Raw genomic sequence first — 24,029 nt, 5'->3', positions numbered from 1 at the left:
TTCTGTAACTGGCTTCTATGACATGGAGGTGGTGAGGGATGATTTAGAGGGGCATCAACTGAGCTGGAGGGGTCCAGTGGTCGGAGAACACAGAAGATAATTGGGAGGCTGCAGTAGGAATGGGGTATGGGCTTACCCTCTTTTTACCTGTTAGAAAACGGAGTGTGGAGAAGTGAGGAGCATTGAATTTTACATTATTCAAAATAATGGGTCAAATACTTCTGAGCTTTAAAGGACAATAAAGACATTCATATTTTTTAGCATTTTATAACACACACATACATACATATATATATACATACACATACATATACATACACATATATTATAAACTATGTAGTTTACTTAATAAAGAATACTTTATTAGACTAAAATATAATATATAAGAAAATAATACGTAAATTAAATAAATCTTCAAAGAATCAGGAAGCGATCAGCTGTGACAAAATGACATATTGTGTCTTTGTCCTTTCTTCTGCTCAGTTAATATATTTTCAGCTTAGTAGTAGATTTTCTTCATGTTTTCGCCTAGTATTTAATGCATCCATGTGCATATCAGTGTCTTTTCTTTGAATAATAGGGAAATAGCTTTGTGCTGCAGATGGAAATGGAGCTATTTGAATACTTAGTTAACACATAATAACCTAAAAGACAAACAAGTTAGGCTGACTTCTAGAAAGGTTTCCCAGAATAAATAGGCAAATAAGTAGTGAAGTTGTTGAAAGAATTACATGAACTGTATGTGAAATAACATTTTGCCCCCTAGTCAAAAATTCACAGAATGAATGGGGGAAATCACTGTGGTTTACATGCAGTATGGTTGCTCTAACAAAGGAAGGCTCTTTGATTCCAGCAGAGGTTGTTGTCAGCCAAAAAGGAAAGGAGGCTATTTTCACCAATTTGTACTCCTCCTCACACCATTTCCCATGCTGTTCTAAAGGAACTGCCAAACGTCTGGAGAAGGTTTTGGGAGGTGATCAGTGCTGCTAAAGGAAGGGTGAAAATCACATTCCTTCTCTCTTCCACTGATAAAACCTCTGCTGGAACAAAGAGTCTTTTGCCATGGTAGAAGCTTTCTGATTATTTTATGTTAGAGAGCGTTTGCCTTTATATTACATGAACTCCAGCTTTTGTGTAAGCTGCTACAAGTGGTCTGCACGTCAAGCACCCCTAATCCCCCTGGCTTTATGTTAGGCCTTGCGTTGTCCAGACCCTTGTTTATTTATTTATCTACTTTTGTTGATCGTGTTTTTCCACTGGCTGATGCTGGAGGGTAGTTTTTGCAGAGAGCTAAACTGGGAAACGCAAACAATATAGAGCTTACCAGTGTGTATCTATGTATATGCCAGAGGGATGAACATCATCTATTGATACTAAGAGAAATGCTGTAGTTGCATACTTTCCAAATGAGGTCAGAGAAGCGAATCGTGGTTTCTCTCTTTGATTTTACTGCTCTGTAATTAGTGTTCTGCCCTCCATGTTGCCATTTGTCTGTCAGGTATTCCTTTAACATTGAGTGTGTCTAGCACTTTTGCTATGCAGCTTTCGGCAAATACTGAAGATGCACCTCTTTACCCTGGTCTTTGACACCTTAGCTGTGTATTTTCAGGACACACCCTATTCATGCAACTGTGATTTGTTTTAAGTATTTATATGTCTGAATTTTATATTATTGCAGCAGCAGCCCTCCTAGACTTGTTCGTGAAGGATGGGTATTAAATTACATAGTCTAGAAAAGTAGTATGCAAATAAAGTGACAGTGACCCAGTTTGAATGTCATGCTAAACCATGGTTTATTGTTATGTACTGTGCTTTTTAAGCAAAAAAAGGTGCCTTTACTCACCATGAAATTGTTACAGTAAGTGCCACACTTTTAACATGGGGGGGGGGGGGAGATGTAGATACTGCGTACCCTTGAGTACCCACAGAAGAAATACTACTACTACTGCTACTAATAATAATAATTTATTTATACCCCGCCCATCTGGCTGGGTTTCCCCAACCACTCTGGGCGGCTTCCAACCGAATATTAAAAACAATACAGCATCAGACATTAAAAATTTACCCAAACAGGGCTAACTTCAGTTGTGTTTTAAAAGTAAAATAGTTGTTTATTGCCTTGACATCTGCTGGGAGGGTGTTCCACAGGGCAGGCACCACTACTGAGAAGGCCCTCTGCCTGGTTCCCTGTAACCTGCAAAAAAGCATGGGTTATGTACATGAGCTACAGCAAACTCCAGACTTCTTAGCTCTCCACCTCTCTTCCTGCCATATTGTTGGGTGAAGGAATTTAAGCAAGCCAACTTCATAATCCATAGCTTGTTAAACCATACTCCCCAGTTTGAAAGAGATGAAAAGTGATTGCTTTTAAAAAGTGAAACTAAAAGCTTCACATAAAGCATAGGAACTTGGGAAGCTGTCTTAAACTGTGTCAGACCTATGGTTCATCCAGTTCAGTATAGTCCACACTGACTGCCAGCAGCTCTCTAAGGAGTTCAGAGTTCAGGTCTATCCCAGCCCTACCTGGAGATGCCAAGAATTGAGCGTGGGACTTTCTGTATGCTGAGCAAACACTCTACTACTGAACCTCACTGTGGCTCATGTGTGATTTATTGTGATGTGCAAATGTGGCCAATGAGAACCTTTTAGTAGGACCAGCATTCTAACTGGTCCTAATAAAGGTAGAGGCAAGCTTTTGTGTGTTTTCGACTCCTGACTTCAAATTAAGCTCAATATAAATAAGAGTTTGCAATGAGAAATGCATGAACAGTAAATTGTACTGGTTATTATTTCTGAACAATAACATAACACATAGGTGCCTATGTGTGTGGTTTGCATTTGTGTACAAAGTATAAGTCAAGAGATAACACCTCATTTGTAAGAACATGAACTCCGCAGCATAACTTAACATTTTGCAGTTAATATCTCAATTTGTTTTCTTGAACGCTCAGTGACCCAAATGCCCCTCCCCTGTTAATGGGCCAGTGTGTGTGTAAGTGCTCAAAAGACCACTAAAATCCAAATGTTATAATGCAACAATTCTAGTCTTGCTCTTTTTTGTTGTTGAATCATTGTACTTTAAGGAACACTTTTATAGCAGGATCCTTGAAATCATTAGATGAGCTTACAAAACACATCACTCCTCTATGTTTTCACTCCTCTCTTTCCTGTGTTCTTAAGAGTCTTTATGACTCTCCCTTTTAATGTTTTCAGAATTCACTCTGTGACTATTAGATGTTTGAGCAGTGATACTACGGGAACACCCATGTTGTAACATGACTCATATTTGTTCTTATTTGTAAGGAGGCTTAAATTCAGTTGTGTCATTCCTACTACTTGGGATGCATTTGCTTATTGCTGTTGAGCAAGAACTGTGATTGCATTCCAGCTTACTACATCAGTTTCCACTTAAGATAAATGCCATGGTCATGGTTGCATCAATACTAGGTTGTTCTCTAACTGGGAACAATCAAATATTGCATCTTATCACTAGGTATATAATTCTGCAGAATAATGTTTCATCTCAATCCAGATAATATGGAAATGTTGACAAAGTTTCATCAGTTTGATCAGAGATTTGCCTGTTCTGTTCACACTCTCTCCACTTTTAATGATAACGTATGCAGCTTGTGTTTGCTTCTAGATGTAGAATTGCATATCCTGGTGGCTGCTAAAGCTGAAGTGCCTTAAGTACTTCAGACTGATACACCAATGCACCAGCTGGTACAGTAGAAGGCAGAGTCTTCTGGCCTCTTCCATATATGCTTTGCTTCTCCCCAAGCCTTAAATGATTAGGGCTGAACAGTCAGGGTAAGGAAAGTTTAGTAGCTAGGCTGGGGCCAAGGATAGGGGATGGAAGTGAAACTTCCATCCCAATGATGATTGTAGATAGGGAGACATACAGAGGTGGGTGAAAGTATGTAAGTGGGAGAGAAGGGCTAATTACATCAAAGCCCTTTCCCCCTCTGCTTTGACTGCTGCACTTCAGAATCTGGGAGTGCCTATCAGCTGTTCTCGTGGCCTGGTGGTAGTGGTGGTGATGTTAAATGATGGGTCTGTCCAGAATAAAACATCCATCATCCAGAATTTGATCATGAAAGAGGGAGCTGGCTTGGCATATATAGCTGAGACCTGGGCAGATGAGTTTTTGTGGTGTTGGGGAAAGCTTTCACTGTAGTTTTAGGGGACTTCAGTATGCGTGCTTTTCACACAATTACTCCTCACCATCACTGTTAAGCATGTGTGTCACCTTGGTACTCCAGTGACCTGTTGATAATAAAACAGGAGGGCTACAGGCACTCCAAAATCTAGTGTCCAGACTTGAAATTTCATCCATCCCCATCCCTAGCTGCTTATGTGAAATCACCTGTGCATGAATAAAGGCTGTGTGTCTAACAAATATCTGAGAAGCATTGCAAGCCTGTTTAAAAAGTGATGAGTTTGAAATACTGTGCTATACAGAAGCACAGTAAGGTAGCTTCCCTGAGGAGTTTTGAAGCTAAACATCTAGAAAAATAAGTACCACCTTCTATTTCTTTGTTGACTAAACATATACTTTGTTTGCTGCTCAGATGTATTTGTTTGCACTGTGCATAAGCTTTGTTACATGGCTATTGGAATAATCTGGCTTGAACAAGAAGAAAGCAGAACCCTAAGGTCAAATGTAACGGCTGCAAAATAGCTTTTCACTCTGGTTTTTAGCACACTTGGATTCAAACCATTTGGGATGAGGTATCGATATGAATAACAAACTTAGAAAGTCTATCAAACTATATATAGGAAAGACTTGATGAAATTTTTACTTTTCTTCTAATACTATTGTAGAGTAGTATTCAGTGCTAGTCCTACTTTGAGTAGACCCATTGAAGTTAATATGCATGACTAATTTAGGTTCACTAATTTCCATAGATGTGCTCTGGGAATGTTTTAGTTGAATGCAACCCATAGTAACTTGTGTCAAACTTATCTAATTCTTCTCTCCAGTATTTTAGTGAATGTGGCCATAAAATACATTGATATTTATGTTCATGGATTTGTGTGATTATGTGGATTGCCTCCAATAACCTTGTTGAAAATTAATCGTTTTAACTGATATAGTAAGAATATATACATATATACATATACATATACATATACACACACCAAACATGTAAAAGTCTTGTGAAGTTTTAATGCTTCTAATGGTTGTGTTCCAACCAGCAGCAAACTTGTTCCTGTGTAAAAGGATATGGTTTCTTAGTGATAAAGTGCCATCTAGTGCCATGTTGATACAACTGCATTTTCTAAAGCTTGAACCAAATTTAGAAGAATTCCTTAATTGAGGTCTGTTCACACAGTTTTAAACTGAGTCCAGATTACTGAATTATGCATTTATCTTGGGGGAAATAACTAGATCAAATCTGTAACATTAATTCTATCTAATTTCTTATGGGATTCATACACAGATACTAAGGTAAAGGTAAAGGTACCCCTGCCCGTACGGGCCAGTCTTGCCAGACTCTAGGGTTGTGCGCTCATCTCACTCTATAGGCCGGGAGCCAGCGCTGTCCGCAGACACTTCCGGGTCACGTGGCCAGTGTGACAAGCTGCATCTGGTGAGCCAGCACAGCACACGGAACGCCGTTTACCTTCCCGCTGGTAAGCGGTCCCTATTTATCTACTTGCACCCGGGGGTGCTTTCAAACTGCTAGGTTGGCAGGCGCTGGGACCGAACGATGGGAGCGCACCCCGCCGCGGAGATTCGAACCGCCGACCATGCGATCGGCAAGTCCTAGGCGCTGAGGTTTTACCCACAGCGCCACCCGCGTCCCTACACAGATACTACTGCATGGCAAAACTCTTTTGAAGATAAAAGCAGACTTTCAAGAGAGAGGCAGGTGCCATGTGTGTTTAAGGTTTTAAAATGAGTGAGTGCAAAAAGTAGCTGCTTGCTTCCAAGCCATTATTAGATGTCTTCTGTGTTTTAGTATGCAGTTTAGATGACCTGTTTTGCATACATGCATTGCAAATGAACTTTCATGTCGCCTTATCACACATCTGTGGAAGGCAGGAACCAATTACGTTGGTTTTGAGCACATTAAAACCAATAGCTGTATGGGAATTCAACTTTCCCTTGAATAAAGCATCCTAAAAAATGTCTTCTTCTTTTTTTTTTTTAACCCAGGAGTTGTGAAGCTTCAAGTTCCTGTAGAACTCTTGCAGGGAGGTGGGACCGATTTGGATGGTCTGCCCCCGCCACTTAATGGATACAAATGGTTTCCAAAGAGTGGTAGGGGGTGCTTTATCCCATGTTGATGGCCTTTCAGCTGATTCCCTGGTTGCCCGCTGGAATGTGGAGTTAACCAAGGCTATTGACTGTTGGCTCCAAAGCGCGCTCTCCGGTTGCATGGAGCCCGGACAGCCCCATGATTTTCCAAGGATCTGAGGGCAATGAAACAATCGCTGAGATGGCTAGAGTGCCCGTGGCAGATAACTCATTCTGAAGCTGACCGGACACAGGTTAGAGCTCAGTGTCTAGCCTACCAAATGGCGATAGCGACGACGAAGGAGACTTTCTTCACCGCCTCTATTGCATCTGCAGAAAACAGCAGCAGGAGCCTCTTTCAGGTGGTTCACAATTTAGCGGAACCACCTGCTCCATCGGGGCCCAGTACGGGCCACATAATCTCCTGCAATGATTTTGCAAAGTTTTTTGCAAATAAAGTCGCTCAGATTCGGGAAGAGGTAGACTCCACCGTGGGAGCAGGGCCGGGGCGGGAGAGTGCTAGAGTCCCATCTAGTCAAGTTGTGTTGGATCAATTCCAATCTGTTACCCCTGAGGATGTGGACAGGCTGCTTGGACGAGTGAAACCAACCACCTGTCTCCTTGATCCTTGCCCATCCTGGCTTATAAAACCTAGCTGGGAAGGGCTGGGCGATGGGCTTCGCGGGGTGGTGAATGCTTCTCTCTGTGAGGGAGCCTTCCCAGACTTGCTGAAAGAGGCAGTCATTAAACCACTTCTTTAAAAAAAAATCTCTAGACCTGGTCAATATGGCCAACTATTACCCAGTCTCAAATATTCCATTCTGGGGCAAGGTGATTGAGTGAGTGGTTGCTGAACAACTCCAGACACACCTGGAAGAAGCGGACCATTTGGATCCCTTCCAGTTGGGATTCAGGCCTCATCATGGGACTGAAACTGCCTTGGTCACACTGGTCTCCTGCGGGCTAGGGACAAAGGTGAGAGCTGTTTCCTAGTTCTGCTGGATCTCTCAGCAGCTTTTGATACCATCAACCATAACATCCTTCTGGACCGTCTAGAGGGGCTGGGAGCTGGGGGCACTGTTATACAATTGTTCCGCTCCTTCCTCCTGGGCTGTATTCAGAAAGTGGTGTTGGGGGATGAATATTCAGACCCCTGGGCTCTCACTTGTGGGGTGCCTCAGGGTTCTGTCCTCTCCCCCATGCTTTTCAACATCTACATGCAGCCGCTGGGAGAGATCATCAGGGGTTTGGGGCTGGGTGTTCATCAGTATGCAGATGATACCGAGCTCTACCTGTCTTTCAAATCAGAAACAGTGAAGGCGGTGAAGGTCCTGTGTGAGTGTCTTGAGGCAGTTGGAGGATGTATGGCAGCTAACAGATTGAGGTTGAATCCTGACAAGGCAGAACTACTGTTTTGGGGGCAGGTGTGGAGGACTCCCTGGTCCTGAATGGGGTAACTGTGCCCCTGAAGGACCAGGTGCGCAGCCTGGGAGTCATTTTGGACTCACAGCTGTCCATGGAAGTGCAGGTCAATTCTGTGTCCAGGGCAGCTGTTTACCAGCTCCTTCTGGTATGCAGGCTGAGACCCTATCTGCCTGTGGACTGTCTTGCCAGAGTGGTGCATACTCTAGTTATGTCTCGCTTGGATTACTTCAATGCACTCTATGTGGGGCTACCTTTGAAGGTGACCCAGAAACTGCAACTAATCCAGAATGCGGCAGCTAGACTGGTGACTGGGAGTGGCCGCCGAGACCACATAACACCGGTCTTGAAAGATCTACATTGGCTCCCAGTACGTTTCTGAGCACAATTCAAAGTGTTGGTGCTGACCTTTAAAGCCCTAAACGGCCTCGGTCCAGTATACCTAAAGGAGTGTCTCCATCCCCATCGTTCTGCCTGGACACTGAGGTCCAGTGCTGAGGGCCTTCCCTGTGGTTCCCTCGCTGTGAGAAGCCAGGTTACAGGGAACCAGGCAGAGGGCCTTCTTGGTAGTGGCACCTGCCCTGTGGAACGCCCTCCCACCAGATGTCAAAGAGAAGAACAACTACCAGACTTTTAGAAGACATCTGAAGGCAGCCCTGTTTAGGGAAGTTTTTAATGTTTAACAGACCACTGTATTTTAAAATTTTGTTGGAAGCCGCCCAGAGTGGTTGGGGAAACCCAGCCAGATGGGTGGGGTATAAATAATAAATTATTATGATTATGATTATTACTACTACACAAAATACTGAACCATAGGGCTTGTGAACCTTAGTAGGAAAAGGGGCTGACATGTCATGGTCTGTTACTGTGCACTACAGTGTCAATGTCTTGCCACTCTCAGCTACATTACTTACAGTGCAATCCTATACATGTATACTCAAGAAGCGCCTTGAATTCAATAGTGCTTATTCCCACTTAAGTGGATATAGGATTGTAGCCTAAGGGTTGGATCCAATAAAGTTGTACCATTTGCACATGGACTTTTGCTTGCACAGCAGAACTTTCCTTCCCTCTCCATATCCACCCCATCTCCTGTGGAGGGCTTGGGAAAACACCCAGAACAGGATGCATCAGGAGCGGAGGAAGGGAGTGGGGGGTGGGTGACACGGGCGGCACTGCGGCTGCAGGGTACCCTCCAGCGTATGGGCCCAGCACTGCCTGAAAATGAAGCATGGGACACAGGTGGAGCGTGGCCTGTAGGCTGCCCCAGCTGCTGCCTTTCTCCCTGCCGCAGTTGCCCTCTAGCTGGCCCCTGCCCCAGCTCATGCTGCCCAGTGGGCAGCTAGCTCTGCCCCCATGGTGTCTCATCCTGTCCCTTGTGTGGGTGCTCGAGAGGCTAGCTATGCTGCTGGTGGGGGGGGCGGGGGAGAAGCATTCACCAGGCTGGGGAAGTCGAGTGGTGTAGCCACCCACCGCGGGCGCCCCTGTGCTTATCCTTCCCTAGACTTTAACGCCTACTGACTACTTGGTCTGACGTGTGCCTGGTAGCTCTGGCTCCTGGCCTGGCGAGGGGAGGAGTGTGGCAGTGCTGCTGGTGTGGAGTGGAACCCTCTCCTCCGCCTCCTCCTCCTGCTGTCAGGAAAAGCTTCAAGGAAAATATTTCAGATGTTTCTCTGAGTTACATATTGTTTTCCCCACATTTATTTACCTACTTAACTTATATAGCGGCCCCATAGCAGAAGTACTCTCGGAAGCCAATGTGGTTCAAGTATCAGACTGAGACCTAGGTGATCAGGGTTCAAATCCCCACTCAGCCATGAAACGCACTGGGCCAGTCACAGCCTCTTAACCTACCTCACAGGATTGCTGTAGGAGGAGGTTGGACCTTGTATTCCTTGGAGAGAAAAGGTGGGATATAAATGCAATAATCTCTTCTGTTTACCTGCTTAAAAAAGCTGGAGAGGCCAGCCAGATTGAGACATCAGTTGCCAACCTGGCATCCAGTCTCCACCAGTCGCAAAATGTACCTTGTGCCTGGCTACTTTCTGATACTGCCTGTGCATAGTGGAGAGTAGCTGGGTACACTTGCCCTGGGCCTTGAAAGGCTAAGCCAGCTGGGGAGGGGGGGGGGGCTGCCAGACTTAGGCTGTTGTGCCCATAACGCCCTATGCTTTCCAGCAAGAGTGAGGCTGTAGCATGCAAGGTTGGAGGCTAAGAAAGGGGGGGAAAGTGAGAAAATGGGCAGTGTGGTTAACTGGCTTTGAAGGAAGGAAGGAGGGGCTGATGAAAGGAATGGATGGTTTGAGCTTCCTTTGAAGAGGGGGCATTAAAGGAACTTAGGAGAAATCCAGTATTTATAAAATGAGTACTGATAAACTGGGAATAAAGGGGAAGCAGGGCGAGGGAAAATGTGAATGGAGGGATTAAAGAAACTGACAGTTTGTGGAGTGGGGAAAGGGTACAAGTTAAAGGGGTGAAACGAGACGGTAAGATGAAGTTGTGGATGGGTAGAACTATTTTGAGGCGCATGTGGAAGTGAAAATATAAAAGCCATCTCTGCTTAGATGTAGATCAGCAAATTCTGCCTAAAATAAAACATAAACCACCATTGGATGTTCCTAAAAAGATAGTCTATAAACAATTGTATGACTAAGAACAAATTTATAAAATAAAATGGAGAGTCTAAATCATGTTGCCTCCGAAGCCAATATCTGTTCTTAACTATTGGAATTCCCTGCCACAAGGAAATCGCTGTGACAAAGGGATTAGATAGAAGTGTCAGTAATTGCTCATCAATTACACCTATTTCTGTCTCTATTGGCCATCATTTTGTTATCAGCTCTGTTCCTTCACTGCCATTTTATGAGTCATGGGCCATCTCAAGTGAGCCCTAGGAGGGAATTTTGAGGACTGCTGGACCTTATTGATCAAAAGGAGAACTTTGAACTGAGGTCAGAAACATACTGGAAAACAACAGAGATATTTCAACAGTGGCAAAATGTTAATTGTGGAAAACCCCTGTTAATATCTTCCTGTATTCAGAACCAGATGAAGTTTCTTTGTGAACACTTAAAAGGCAACCCTATTTGTCATGAATTAAAAACTATCCAGTCTGGATGTTACCAGAGCAAGACAAGGCCAGATTCAAAAGCACTCCCGAGCTTCGAACTTGCTGTTACAGGAAAAATACAGCACTCTTTAAAAAAACACAAGTTAAATATTGTTCTGTTGCGCAAGTAAATTCTCTACCAACATAACTTAGATTTTGTTTGCTTGTTTTAATTAACAGTATTTAATTTTCAAGAGATTGGTAACTCGCCAGTTGCTTGTTTGAGTTGACAGGGCACGGAGAGCTTCTTCATATGTAGTCTTACAATCACCTCGGGCACTGTTGGTACAAACAGTGCCTCTTCCACAAGAGACCAATACATCTCATGGCAATTACCATGACTGACACAATTGCAGCAGCCTTTGGTCTTACAAAGCACCACAAAAGCCTATTGAAGAAGACACTTAGATTGTGCAGAGTTGTTCCAAGAAGAAAGTACAACATTAGTATTGATATTGTCATCCTGAACTGTAAAATTAAAACAATTTACCTAGGACATACTTCAGTAGAAGCAATTTCAAAACAAAAGCATAAAACTTTTAAACAACTTAAGAATAGGCTAATTACAGAGCTATGTCTCTATCAGTAAAGCTGATAGTTCATACAACAGTAAAGGTTCAATATTCAACGTTGTGATTTTATGTTGTGAACCACCCTGAGACCTGCAGATGAAGGGCAGTATATAATAGTAATAGTAGTAGTAGTAGTAGTAATACAGATGCTATCCTAAATGATGGTTAAGGAAACCGAATTATGATTCTGTATCATGTCTGAACTGATGAACCTTTGCGTGCAATTGGACACCATAGTTTGAAGTGGAGTTGGAAACTATGGTTCATACTCATTTTGAGCCAGTTGAGACAGGGCTCCAAGTACCTTGAGAACCATGAACATACCTGCCTGTCCAGAATACTTGACCCACCTGTGGTGGCTCCACACCTGCATGTGGGGACACAATATGTGAATGCTGCCCACATACATACACTAAGACCTCCCAGTTGATTTCCTAAATGAAATCTGGTATATGCATAGGCATAATATCATACACATGCTAGACCATGCACATAGTGAGACTCGAGTGGTGCTTGCATGCTGTCTGGGTGAGGTTGGCAGGCAGGCTTGTTCTCCCCTCTCCAGTAGGTGAGGCAGGTATGTATCATCTAAACCAGCCCCAAGATTTGGTATACAGTGGTACCTCGAGTTACATACACTTCAGGTTTCAGACTCCGCTAACCCAAAAATATTACCTCGGGTTAAGAACTTTGCTTCAGGATGAGAACAGAAATCGTGCAGCACAGCGGCAGCAGGAGGCACCATTAGCTAAAGTGGTGCTTCAGGTAAAGAACAGTTTCCAGTTAAGAACAGACCTCCAGAATGAATTAAGTTCTTAACCCGAGGTACCACTGTAATGCCTCCGAAACCACAGTTGCAGACATTGTCTCCATATGCTTCTGGCCCTTTCAATTTAGGAAAGCTGAAGAGCAGAATGTAAAAGTAGACAAGGTACTGCAAGTCATAGTTTTCCTTGTACATTTGGAAGCACAAACCATGATGATGATGATGATGATGATGATGAAGAATATACCGCCCTATACCCAGAGGTCTCTCAAGCCATGGTTTGGGTTCCAAACTCTGCTTACAACAAACAGTGATTTAGCACCAGATCTATCTGATCTGAGACAGTAAAGGTGTGAAATGCACAGATAAGGGGGGAAGAGGCAAAAATATTTCACCAAAATTGCTCCTGTTATGGACAGATAAAAAGCCACAGTCTGAATTTTAAAATAAAGCTGGAAGAAACAATGCTTATGTATATTTTTGTTTTTTAAAATATACCTTTTCCTTCCTTGAGTCTTTCCCACCCACACCCACCCTATAAAGCAATTCATACTCAAATATCAAGTTAATTCTTAATAGCTCAAAACACTGTTTTAGACAATTACAGTTGGAGGTTGTAGGCCCATGCTGCTTGTCAGCCTCTTAATGAGATATTAAAAACTGAGTGGCTTTTCTGTTGTTTTGTCTTAACTGCCTTTCATGTGCATGTGTCACACGGCTTAGCAGGCTCTAATGAGTAGAAGTCCACCATTTGAAAGGCTAAAATAGAATAAAACATATAAACTGTGATTCCTTGCAAATGAAATGGGTGTCTGCAAAGGTGCTCCTTTTCAGACAGTTGCTCAGAATGCCATTCCGAAAGAGGCGGAAACTTTTAGAGCAGCTGAGCTGTGATTCGTTGGTTTCACAGAACTTTTCCTCTCTTAATCCCAGCCCCCCTTTTTTTCTTTTGAGAAGTTGACTTTGCAGCTTCTCAGACGCGCACGTCACTCGCAATCTCCAGAGATTTAGTGTGATACCATGAGCGCCGAGGCAGATGAATCTAAAGAAGGTATGACTTTAGTGTTTTCTAAGATTTGGGTTTTTGTTTTTGAAAAAGTTCGCGTCTCCTTCAGAGCTGCTTCTGGCAGCAATATGAGATGATGAATAGAGATTTGTGCTCTCTGTAGCACTGAGCTCTTCGTAGGGGAGGGGAGAAAGCCAAAGGCATCTAAAGACTGCTGTTCAGATTTCACTGAAAATGCAGAAACACGAGCCTTGATGCCAATGGCGTTTTGTTTGTGCAATGATAACTATATACAATACACAGTATTATTAATGTTCAAAGGGCTGAGTGCTATGTATTCACACAAGCAACAATAGCTTAAGTTGAAAGGGGAAGATACTTTTTTTTTTAAGTAGATGCAGTGTTCCTTTTGCAAAAGGAAGTTGTGTAATACAGAGAACTGAAAGATCGTTATTTTTAGGAAGGAGGTTTCTTGGCGTTAACAACTTCTTTTTCCAGTGTGGGTATATACTCTTGATGTATGTATGCTTTTAAGTAACACTAGGTCTGAAACAAGGCTTGTCAGTGTGGAAAACTATTTCATTTACTTTTATGATATGGAAGAGCATGTGGAGGGCTGGAAATACCCCAGTTATCTGTGTAAACATAGAGGAGGGGGTATCTGGTGGAGGAAGGGAAGAAATGGCTTTCTGAAATGTTAATACAAAAACCATTTCAACCAGAGGTTTGGAGAAGGGGTGGGAATGGGGTAAGGACAATGCCTTAAAAAATGTGGGCACACTTTTAAAAACTGGAATTTCCTGACTTGTTAGGAATCCAGATAAACTTGCATTAAATAAAGGGCTGGTATAAGCTAGTCAGAACACCAGTTTGTAGTAAATCAGGAAACTTTTCAAAACACTGGAATGCTCCTCTATTCTCCCCATGGCTTATCTGATACCCCCACCTTGCCAATGTTTTCAACATAGCTCTTATCCTTCCAGTTGGAGTTGAAGGAGTGTGTATTTCTTAGCACTGAAAAAACACAGCCTAGTAAATGAAATCCACAAACTGCAGCATAGCTAATTAACAAATACATTGATGCTAAAAACATTTTAATACTGATCCCTTTCCTTTCCTCATCAACCAAGAGAATAAATGTGAATCCACTTCCATTGAACAATTGTAAAACTGTACTAAACCTTTCTTCTCTGGCAACTCCTCAGTGCAGTGTTCTCCTGGCGGCACGTTCATTCCAACCCTCCTGTGTGAGAGATGAGTAAGCAGCATGCATGCTATGACATGACACAAGGATTGCAGGAAAACCTTTTGAAAGTGGCCTTCGTTTCACATGAACATTCAGTTGATTTAAGATAAAACATCCAAATTGCCCCTGCTATCTTTGCTACAGGGTGATTGTTCTTCTGCTGACATCTTGAGATGCCCCTGTGTGCTTCTGTTTTCTGCAGAACTCCTGAGTTTCACATGGAGCAAGGTGAAACTTCTCTCAAGGGGGGTAATTAAGGAAAACAAAGTAGAACACATGTTGACATTTGTAAAAGTTGAATACAGTATATTGTGTCTCAGTTTACAAACCTGTTTCAGTGGGTTGGGGGCACCTCTAGGGCACATTGGGTGGGGGGCTATAGGGAGAGGGGAGAATAGCAGGAAATTACCTACCCCCCAATTCGGTTGATGGATTTCTTCTGTCCACCCAAAATTTAGGTTGCAATATTTCAGTTTTAAGCGGGATTGATGGCTGTTGTAGTTAGATCTTACGATGTGAGACATAGAATGGAGAAAAAGGAAAATAATGATAAAACCAAACAATATATTTGTTATAAAGAGGTGTATCCAGAGTTCCACTCAGGTGTTTAAATTAAAGACCACAAACTTTTGCTAATTGTGTTGATGTATGTCATTACAAAAAAAGCATTGTAAACTTTTGGGCCTGATAACTTACCTGTTCCTCTGTGGATGCTGGGATCATAAATGAGCTCCTCTTGCCAGTGCTATGCCTCAGTTGCAATGCAATCCTGTGCATTATTGCTCAGAAATAACTGTTCCCAATGGGGAGCTGCTTCTAGGTAAGAGTGCAGAGGACTCTGGCCTTGAACAGCAAGTTAAAAGGAACAGTAGAATATTGTAATCACACTCTCCTAAAAAAACTTATCAGGCCTGTTTGTTTTCCATCTTTTGCTGGCCATCTATGCTTTTTCTTTTCAGACAGGCCTTTGGACAGTGTTGATGCTACTCCTGATTCTGATTACTGTGTGTGTGGCTTTTTATTTAAGCTGCATTTTGTGTGTGTGTTTGTGTGTTTGTCTTATAAGCTGTTTCAGAAGGGCTGCAAGGGGAGAGATAAAAAAATATGAAATAATGTCTTGGGTTAGGAAATTTGAGTTAGGAAAACAGGGCTCTTAATTTTTGTTTTGGCAGAGATCTTGTTAATGTTGTTCATTTCATTCTCCCATGGCTTTGGAGCATTTGTGTGTTTCTTTCTCTGTTTTCTGTATTTTCCAGATGAAGATTGCTCACATACTGGCCTTTTAATATCCCATAACAAATGATTCTGCTAAGGAGCAATTACACTGGAACATTATAATTGATTTCTAAACCTCAATGGATCAATAGAATTGTGCTTTTTGCTACATTCTGTATTAAATTTTGTATTAAATTTTTGACCACAAACTATTATTAGAGGTATTTGCACTGGACTGATGTTCAGCACAACTAATTTTAAGCTAAATATCTGTAACATCATGTTCCCTTAAATACTTTGGGGGGAGTGAGTTAATGTGAAAATTACCATCCTGGTTAGAATAATTGCTTTCTTAGTTGAGCTGGAACACATATTTTCCCCAATTTAGTAGTAATGCTTTTCCTTCTTGCACAACACAGTCGTGTTGCAGTATAGTGTGGGCAGGGTTAAAGTTAGGGGAGGTTTAGAGTTAAGTCAGACAGATGTCTCAGCTACTTCCTTGATTTTGGGATAGATGGGGTGGGAAAGGTTGGAGGACATTCTTTGCTAAATGGTGTATCCCACGTTAAAAAGAGGCATTTTGACACTTATTTTTTGGGTTTGAATCTGTTAGGTGTGCAGCCTCACCTCTGTATACTTCTGGGTAAGATAGAAAACTGTATTTGAACTACTAGGACGTAGTTAATTAGAACTTACTAATGATTCGTTATTTGTATGATCAATAAAGTCACATCAGAATAATTGTGGTGGTGCTGGTGGTTCATATTAAAACTGCTTACCGTCTTCAGGCAGTGGTTGTTGTTGCAGCTTGGCATGGGGCCACGAGGAGAGCTGGGGGTGAGAATCAACTGCATGGCCAGCTGATGTCAGCAATGGTCTTGACGGCTGCGGGGAGCTGGCAAGTGGACCAATTGGCACCCTGGTGGGGGCACAGTGCCCCAGTGGCAGACCTGACAGTCCCAGTCTTGTGTTTGGTCCACCACCGGCCATAAAAGCTGGCTGCGCTGGGTGTGGGGCATTGTCAGTGAAGTTAACTCTTTTTATTCAGAGAAACACAACAGCTCAGGCCTAGTGAGCGCAGCAACTCTTTCCAGTAGATCTTGCCCCAATGAGGCAGTTACGAGAACTGAAGGTACCCGCTGGTGCCTGCTGCACTCCTCTGCATCCAGCCAGTCCATGACACAGAGTTTATCAATATAGCAATTGTTATGGCTTAAATATTTAATAAATCTTTCACAATGTCTGTAGTTTAGAAAGAGGAAATAGATCCAAAATTAGTATGCATTTGGTTTAAGTTATTTGATTATTCTGCGATAGTCTGACCATTTACTCTTCTGCAAATGACTGAACTGAGGTGGCAAACATTATAAGGTCAGAATCTGACCTGTGGTTGTTGTTTAGAGTTAAATAAGAGAAGCCAATCAATACCTCAATGGGTCTTGAACCAACTTGCAAACACACTACATCATAACGCAGCATGAATGATAGTCTGGACATATTGAATGATGTGGACATTTCATGTAACTATTACTTTAAACATCCACATTATCTGTTGTTGTTGTTTAGTCGTGTCCAACTCTTCATGACCCCATGGACCAAAGCACGCCAGGCACTCCTGTCTTCCACTGCCTCCCGCAGTTTGGTCAAACTCATGCTGGTAGCTTCGAGAACACTGTCCAACCATCTCGTCCTCTGTCATCCCCTTCTCCTTGTGCCCTCCATCTTTCCCAGCATCAGGGTCTTTTCCAGGTAGTCTTCTCTTCTCATGAGGTGGCCAAAGTCTTGGCACCTCAGCTTCAGGAGCTGACCTTCCAGTGAGCACTCAGGGCTGATTTCCTTAAGAATGGATAGGTTTGATCTTCTTGCAGTCCATGGGACTCTCAAGAGTCTCCTCCAGCACCAGAATTCAAAAGCATCAATTCTTCGGCGATCAGCCTTCTTCTACATGTATTTAGAAGTGAGCCCTTCTTGTAAGCTTCCCATAGATATCTGACTGGGCATTCTGAGAAATAGGATGTTGAACTAAATCAGATCCAACCTCCAGCAGGAGTCTTGCTACATCCTTATTTGCACTGATTTGAATGGTTACTTAATTTCAGTAATAATTTATGTTCACAACCTTCAAGTTACCTGTTCATGTCCTTCTTTCAGATTTGCGTAATTCTGTTAAAATGTCAACCTGCAGACACACTTTTCGTTTCCATATATAGCTAACATGTTCTATATCATAATTTTCCAAAGTTTCATTACTTGGCAACAGTTTTTCTAAAATTACATTTTACATGTTTTTTGTTTTGTTTTTATGCTGCAAACTGCCCTGAGAGCTACAGATGAAGGGTGGTCTGCAACTTAACACACACACACACACACACACACACACACGATGACTCAGAATTTCTCTAATTTTCTTCTAGTGTTCAAATACCTTCTCCAAGAAAATAGAGACTAGGTCAATGGCACTTTATTTATTCATAGTTTTACATCGTCATTTGGTGAACTGACAATAAATTTTTAAGTTAGGAACAAAATCAGATGAGCTTGGGACAATGAAACCTATGTTGAATTAGCATGTTATTTTTGCTACAAAAAGCCTGACCTCAGCATCTCCCTATGTTTTTTTCTTGAAATAATTATTAAGGTTTATAAAGAAAAATGCAAAGATTATTGTCAAACATATTTTCTTTATCCAAACTGAAACATTAAAGGCAAAAAAGAGGGAGAGGAGGAGGAGGGAGGAAGGAAAATGAAGAAATATAGTAAAAGGAATAGAAGAATATTTAAGAGAGAGAGAGAGAGAGAGAAGTTAATAAGCTAAAGAACTTCAGAAGTTCTTTAGAATTTGATCTCCCTTTGGATCAGCTGTTATGAAGGGAGTGTGATCCTGCCTAGCACTGGGTTCCTGCTTCGTGTAGCACTTCAAAGGCTCCTGACAACCAGCTGGTTGCTGGTTGCTTTCAGAGCTGGACAAAGCAGCTTGGTCAAGCCCCACCCTTACCTGTATGGCATCAGGTGTCATGGGGGTGACCATGGCTTACACATGGTGGACTCATGCGCCAAATGGGGAAGTCTGGTGGGCCAAGATTGGCCTATGAGCCAAAGGAGGACCCTGATCTAGAGATACAGACGTTCACCTTGGGAGCTGAAGGTCTCTCACCTTTCCTCAGGGGAACAGTACAGCCCTGTGAAAGGTTGAAGGCAGTCTTGAACACAAAATGAATTTTAACACAACTTAAAAGAACACCACAAACACAGGGAATAATGTCCCTATGGGAAATGTGATTATGTGGTTAAGGCTTGCCAGGTTCCACAAGGAGGGATTGGGAAGGAGCATGTGGTTAAGCAAATTACATGTGCACTGGCCATTTGAGTTGCTGAGGATCACCTCTCTCTTTGAATCACTACCATTAAAAGTAGCAAAACATTTCTAAGTGGTTAGCAATGTACTTCCCATACCTTAGCCAGTCTTAGCATGAAGCTAGCTACATTCACAGCTTTATAATTTCTGGGTTGTGTAGTTATGTGAACAGCAAGAAAATGAAAGAAGGAAGTGTCCTCAAAGTTTATTGTAGTTTAAAGGTCCAATACCTATTCTTTTCCTTCTTCAGGGGCACTTCTTTTCATTGGATCCCTGCAAATATACATACTATTAATGCACACACACAAACACAAAATTGAGACTTCCTCCTTCAAGCATGTGGATTCAAGCATGTGAACAGCAACATTTACACAGCAACAATAGAGACATGGCTTCATGGGCTGGTAAATGTTAAACACTTTGTTTGCAAGGTACACTATAAGCTAGTACAAATATACCTAGATCAACTATCAAAAAATGTTTGATAACGTTTGGTGATTTGACCAAATATAAGGGTGTTGGTTTTTTTAACAGCAAATACTATCTTTGCAATGTTGCACATAATAAATGCATTTGCACCTAACTTTGCTAACTCCCTCCAAGTGAGTAAATATACCTTCAAAAACTCCCCTTTAATTAGTTTTGGAAATTTGCATATCTTTGATTTAAAAATAGAATTTGTAAAATAAATCTCAATGCTACAAGTGTGACTTTAAATATTCCAAGTGTTTTGTTAGTGCATATATCCATTCAAAGTAGTACAGGATACAAAGGTAAATGATACATAAATTAATCAGTGTATGGAAGTAGATACCATGACTACGTAAAACAGTGAAATATCAAAATATCCATAATGAGTTTTTATGGTAATTAATTTTATTTATTTTTTTAAAAATAGTTACATTTGCTTGGATTCAATCCTTCTGCTGTCTCTTGAGCTCCCTGAAAATATGCTTTGAATATTGGGGAACCCACAGGCCAAAGGTTCCCTACCACAGTTAATTCTTTCACATCCTTCCAATGAGGTGACACTGAACCTGTTGGTTCACTTGAACTGAACAGACATTTGAAGGATTGGGTGCTTGGAACATAATCTAGATCATGGGTAGGCAAACTAAGGCCCGGGGGGCCGGATCTGGCCCAGTCGCCTTCTAAATCCGGCCCGCAGACGGTCCAGGAATCAGCATGTTTTTACATGAGTAGAATGTGTCCTTTTATTTAAAATGCATCTCTGGGTTATTTGTGGGACCTGCCTGGTGTTTTTACATGAGTAGAATGTGTGCTTTCATTTAAAATGCACCTCTGGGTTATTTGTGGGGCATAGGAATTCGTTCATTCCCGCCCCCCCAAAAAAATATAGTCCGGCCCCCTACAAGGTCTGAGGGACAGTGGACCAGCCCCCTGCTGAAAAAGTTTGCTGACCCCTGATCTAGATCATGGAACAGTGTCAGATCTGGACACCTGGACCATGAAACCCCTGCTCTGCTTTTACACACCTCAAAAGGAAATGAAGAATCAACCTGATGTGCATCAGAAAATGTTTTCTCACCCTTGGAAGTAAACTTTTCATTTCAGGCAGTCCCACAGTATCTCCAGGGGTTTCTCCTCCCTCCTTACCTTGTTTTCCCCCCCTCTTTGCTTCCTCCTAAAGGTATTGCTTGGTTCAGCAGGAAGTGGAACATCACTTTGGGGTAAAGAGGTGAATAAATTAAAAATGTGAAGCTGCTGTACAGCTCCTTGTTTTCCTGAACAGTAAAATAGTGCAACAGAAGCAATGACTCACAATTGGCCTTACACTGATCAGGAAAAGAATGTGGCACTTTTCCAGTGGACTCAGTCAAAATGCAAACTGTAAACTACTTTGAGAGGTCAGCATAGAATTTTTGATGCCTTTTTGGAGAGGTTTAGCCTTTGTTTTTTGATAACTGTGGCTTTTCCAGAAGCTTTTTCTGTGCAAGATGCTTGAGGTCACAAGCTTGTTTGCAGCAGTTTTAGATGAGAATCAATAAAGCTGCATGTCATGACTTTATCTCCGAGCTCATGAGAGGGGGTTTATGGTGTGGCAGGGATGGAATTGCACGCAGGATAACTTCAAGAGAAACTCTGCAATAAACTATTATACCAGCTGCCTGTGCTTTGAGGGAAATGAAGTTTGAGCCCAGAGTTCATGCTGCCACTCGTGCTTTTTATACCACTCCCCACATACCCCTGAAGGAGAGAAACCACAAACGGGGTTTCTGGAGAACTGGACGCCAGCATGGGCACCCAGATCATATGTTACTTCCCCAAACACGACTGCTGCATCATGTATGATCCAAGATAAGAACAGCCATAAGGTAGATGAATACCATAAAGCCGTGGATTAGTTCTGACTCCACAGTACATGCCCACTGTGCTATGTTTTAAGTGCTGAATTTTGACTGGATTGTGTTATGGTTTGGTGAAATGAATGCCCCTTTATGTTCTGTAGATTGACTTACGTTGAAAATGGTGTTTTCAGTCATTAGATTTGTCTACAGGTTATAAAATGTAAGTGCTTGTATTTCATACATGTTCATTGTGTACATGCCAGAAGGACATTCTGTTGTGCTCAGACCACTACCAGAGTACAGGATTTCTTTAATTCAGAGTACCCTCCCAGAAAGTTGATAGCCTGATCAGTGATTTTGCACATTTCCCAGTTCTGTTGTTGCCTCCTTCCAGTAATCTTCCACAGCATCCTGGGGCAAGATAATTCTTTCATATATTTGCATCTGACGTGACTGGATCATTCAATCAATCCAGGTGTAGAGATGTAGCAGAGTTGCCTATCTTCAGAAGAGGCTGCCCATTGAGTCTCACAATATATTACTGCTCTGAGCTAGTTGCCTTCCAGTCAAGAGACAGGGAGCAGCCAGCAGGAAGGGTTGCTGCTGTACATCTGACCTCCTGGTAGCAGCACTGCTGCTGCTCTTTACTGAATGGGCTGAGATGCCAGGTTGGGTCTGTGACGGCTCATTGGCAGGAGTACCAGGTTGGCTGTACTGGTGCATCCGTGCACTTCCCATCTCCACTGCCACCTTGCCCCTGTCACTCTCAGCAAGCAGCAGAGACACCACGGCTGGGAGGCCAGGTGCTTAGTGCCATCTCTCTCTGCTGACCACTCTGGCAGGAAGCTTATCCAGAGCCAGTGTGGTGCAGTGGTTAAAGTGTCTGAATAGTATTAGGGAGATCAGATCTGTATTAAGCTGTGAATCTCACTGAGTGACCTTGGGCATTTCACTATTTCTCAGCCTGGACTACCCTACAAGGTTGTTGTGAAGATACAATTAGGAGGCATGAATCATGTATGCTGCCTTGAGTTCCCCTGAGAAGAGGCAGATGCCTTGGTTATCTGAAATTTGAAAAACATTTTCATTACCCAGCTACAGTAGAGCTGGTAATATCAGTTTTTTAACCTCTGCTTTAATAATTTGAAATTACTACTACTCACATTGCATGACTTTCCCCTGCTCATTTTGATGCTGGTTCTCTCAGCAGAATGGCAGTGCTTATCATTCTGCAAGTTTAAGAATTTAATGTTGCCTGATGTACCAGCTAATAACTGTAGCACAGCAGTACTTGTGCAGATGCGCTTATTGTTACAGAAAGGCAAAGAGGAAGGAAATGTGTTAACGTTCTCTTATGTTCCCTCATATAGATCGAAAGAACTGTGAATCAGCATTCTGTATTTGCATACACCATATTTCTTGGCTTAGAATCTATGAATGCCTAGGCTAAAGCACTTAAGAATCACTGCATTATGTTTTAGTTGTAAGAGAAGGTAGAAAGTCATTGCACATAAATGAGAAAAGAGCAGTTCTCGATTATGATAATCCAATGCTAGCTACGTTGATAGTTGTGTGTTTTAAACTAATCACTGGCATCTATCTCACAGGAATAGTCTCACTAACAATACTCTGTGCACTCTCCTGTTAAGTAGATCCATGTCATTCAGAGTATTGAGAAGAGTTACAGGCTTATACCTTGTTCTGAAGGTTGCTCCCATGCTGTGTTTGTCCACGTTATAATTCTTGTATTGCAGAAATGAGTGAGTGTCATGGTTTTAAGGGGAAATAGGATTTTATCTAAAACAGTTCTTCACGGCAAAATCAGTAAATATTTCAGCAGAATATGCAATTCAGTCACAATAATAAAAGTGGTGATTGTGATATACTCCACATAATGTCGCTTAAGCCTTCTCTTGCCACAGCTTTGGACAGCTAAGTATATGCTTTAGCTGTATGATTAAAATAAAATGTGTGTTTCTGGGTTATATTATTGGTCCATCCATCTAAGCCCTATTTAGATGTTCTGATACCTCATATTAGTGGGCTAGTTCCCCTCTCCCTCAAAAAAATAAAAATAAAATGCTGTACCATCCACAAATTGGAGCATTCATTTTTGAAGTATGGAATCTTTTCTAAATGTATAGGCTCCTTGTGCTGTTTAGGACCCAGCTCTGCTTTGCATTGCAGACATCTGCCTCTAACTTGGAGAGAGTGGTGAGAACAGTGACAGAGAGCTGAGCTAGCAACTTGTTGCCACTCTTCTTCATGTGATTCTAATTGCATAGGATAACTGGAACACTCAAATAGGGCTATAGCCCTACAAACTTTAGACAAAATCTCCAAGAAGTTAAACAAGGGTTGGTTATACAAATGGGACCTGTAACACATGTTGCAGTATGGGATGTTTAAAGTGCCCACTGGCCAGTTGTGTCCTTTCCCAGGATACTCCATTCTGTTTTTGTCATCCTGGTTTTTGGTCCCCACCCCACAACAGTCAGCCATCATCCCACACCAACTGAGGATGCTCAGTACTCATTTGGCTGGTTTGTCGTTCTTTTCACCCTCTTCTGGCTACATAAAAATGAAGGTGAGATCAGTATTACTGTATAGCATGGCACTGTCAGAGTAATATGTGAATCTGTCTCGTCCTGCTTCTGTCCGATTGCACCTTTACCCACATCCTGTAGCAAATTTCCTCCACAGCCTCTTATGGTTTTCAAATGGAGCAATAAAGAGGCTTGAGTATATCTGCTAGAAAATAAGTGTGGTTAGATCTCCTGATGTT

General features: G+C 42.2%; 1 protein-coding gene across 2 annotated transcripts in view; it reads left to right on the top strand.

Moving 5' to 3' along the window:
- The window catches only part of TNFAIP8 (TNF alpha induced protein 8), a 41,049-nt gene that overhangs the window by 8,356 nt on the left and 8,664 nt on the right, over nt 1–24,029 (top strand). Inside the window, exon 1 of one of the 2 annotated variants that reach the window (XM_028748385.2) lies at nt 13,043–13,164. The exons of the other annotated variant lie outside the window; for it this stretch is intronic. Coding sequence (XP_028604218.2) covers nt 13,134–13,164 — 31 coding nt within the window. The 5' untranslated portion in view covers nt 13,043–13,133. Of the gene's footprint in view, nt 1–13,042; nt 13,165–24,029 lie in introns of those variants that run through there. 2 annotated transcript variants of the gene reach the window in all.

Source organism: Podarcis muralis, chromosome 11, assembly GCF_964188315.1.
Source record: "Podarcis muralis chromosome 11, rPodMur119.hap1.1, whole genome shotgun sequence".
Classification (NCBI taxonomy): Eukaryota; Metazoa; Chordata; class Lepidosauria; order Squamata; family Lacertidae; genus Podarcis; species Podarcis muralis.
Note: the sequence above shows the minus strand (reverse complement) of the source record. Positions and strands in the feature narration are given on the sequence as shown.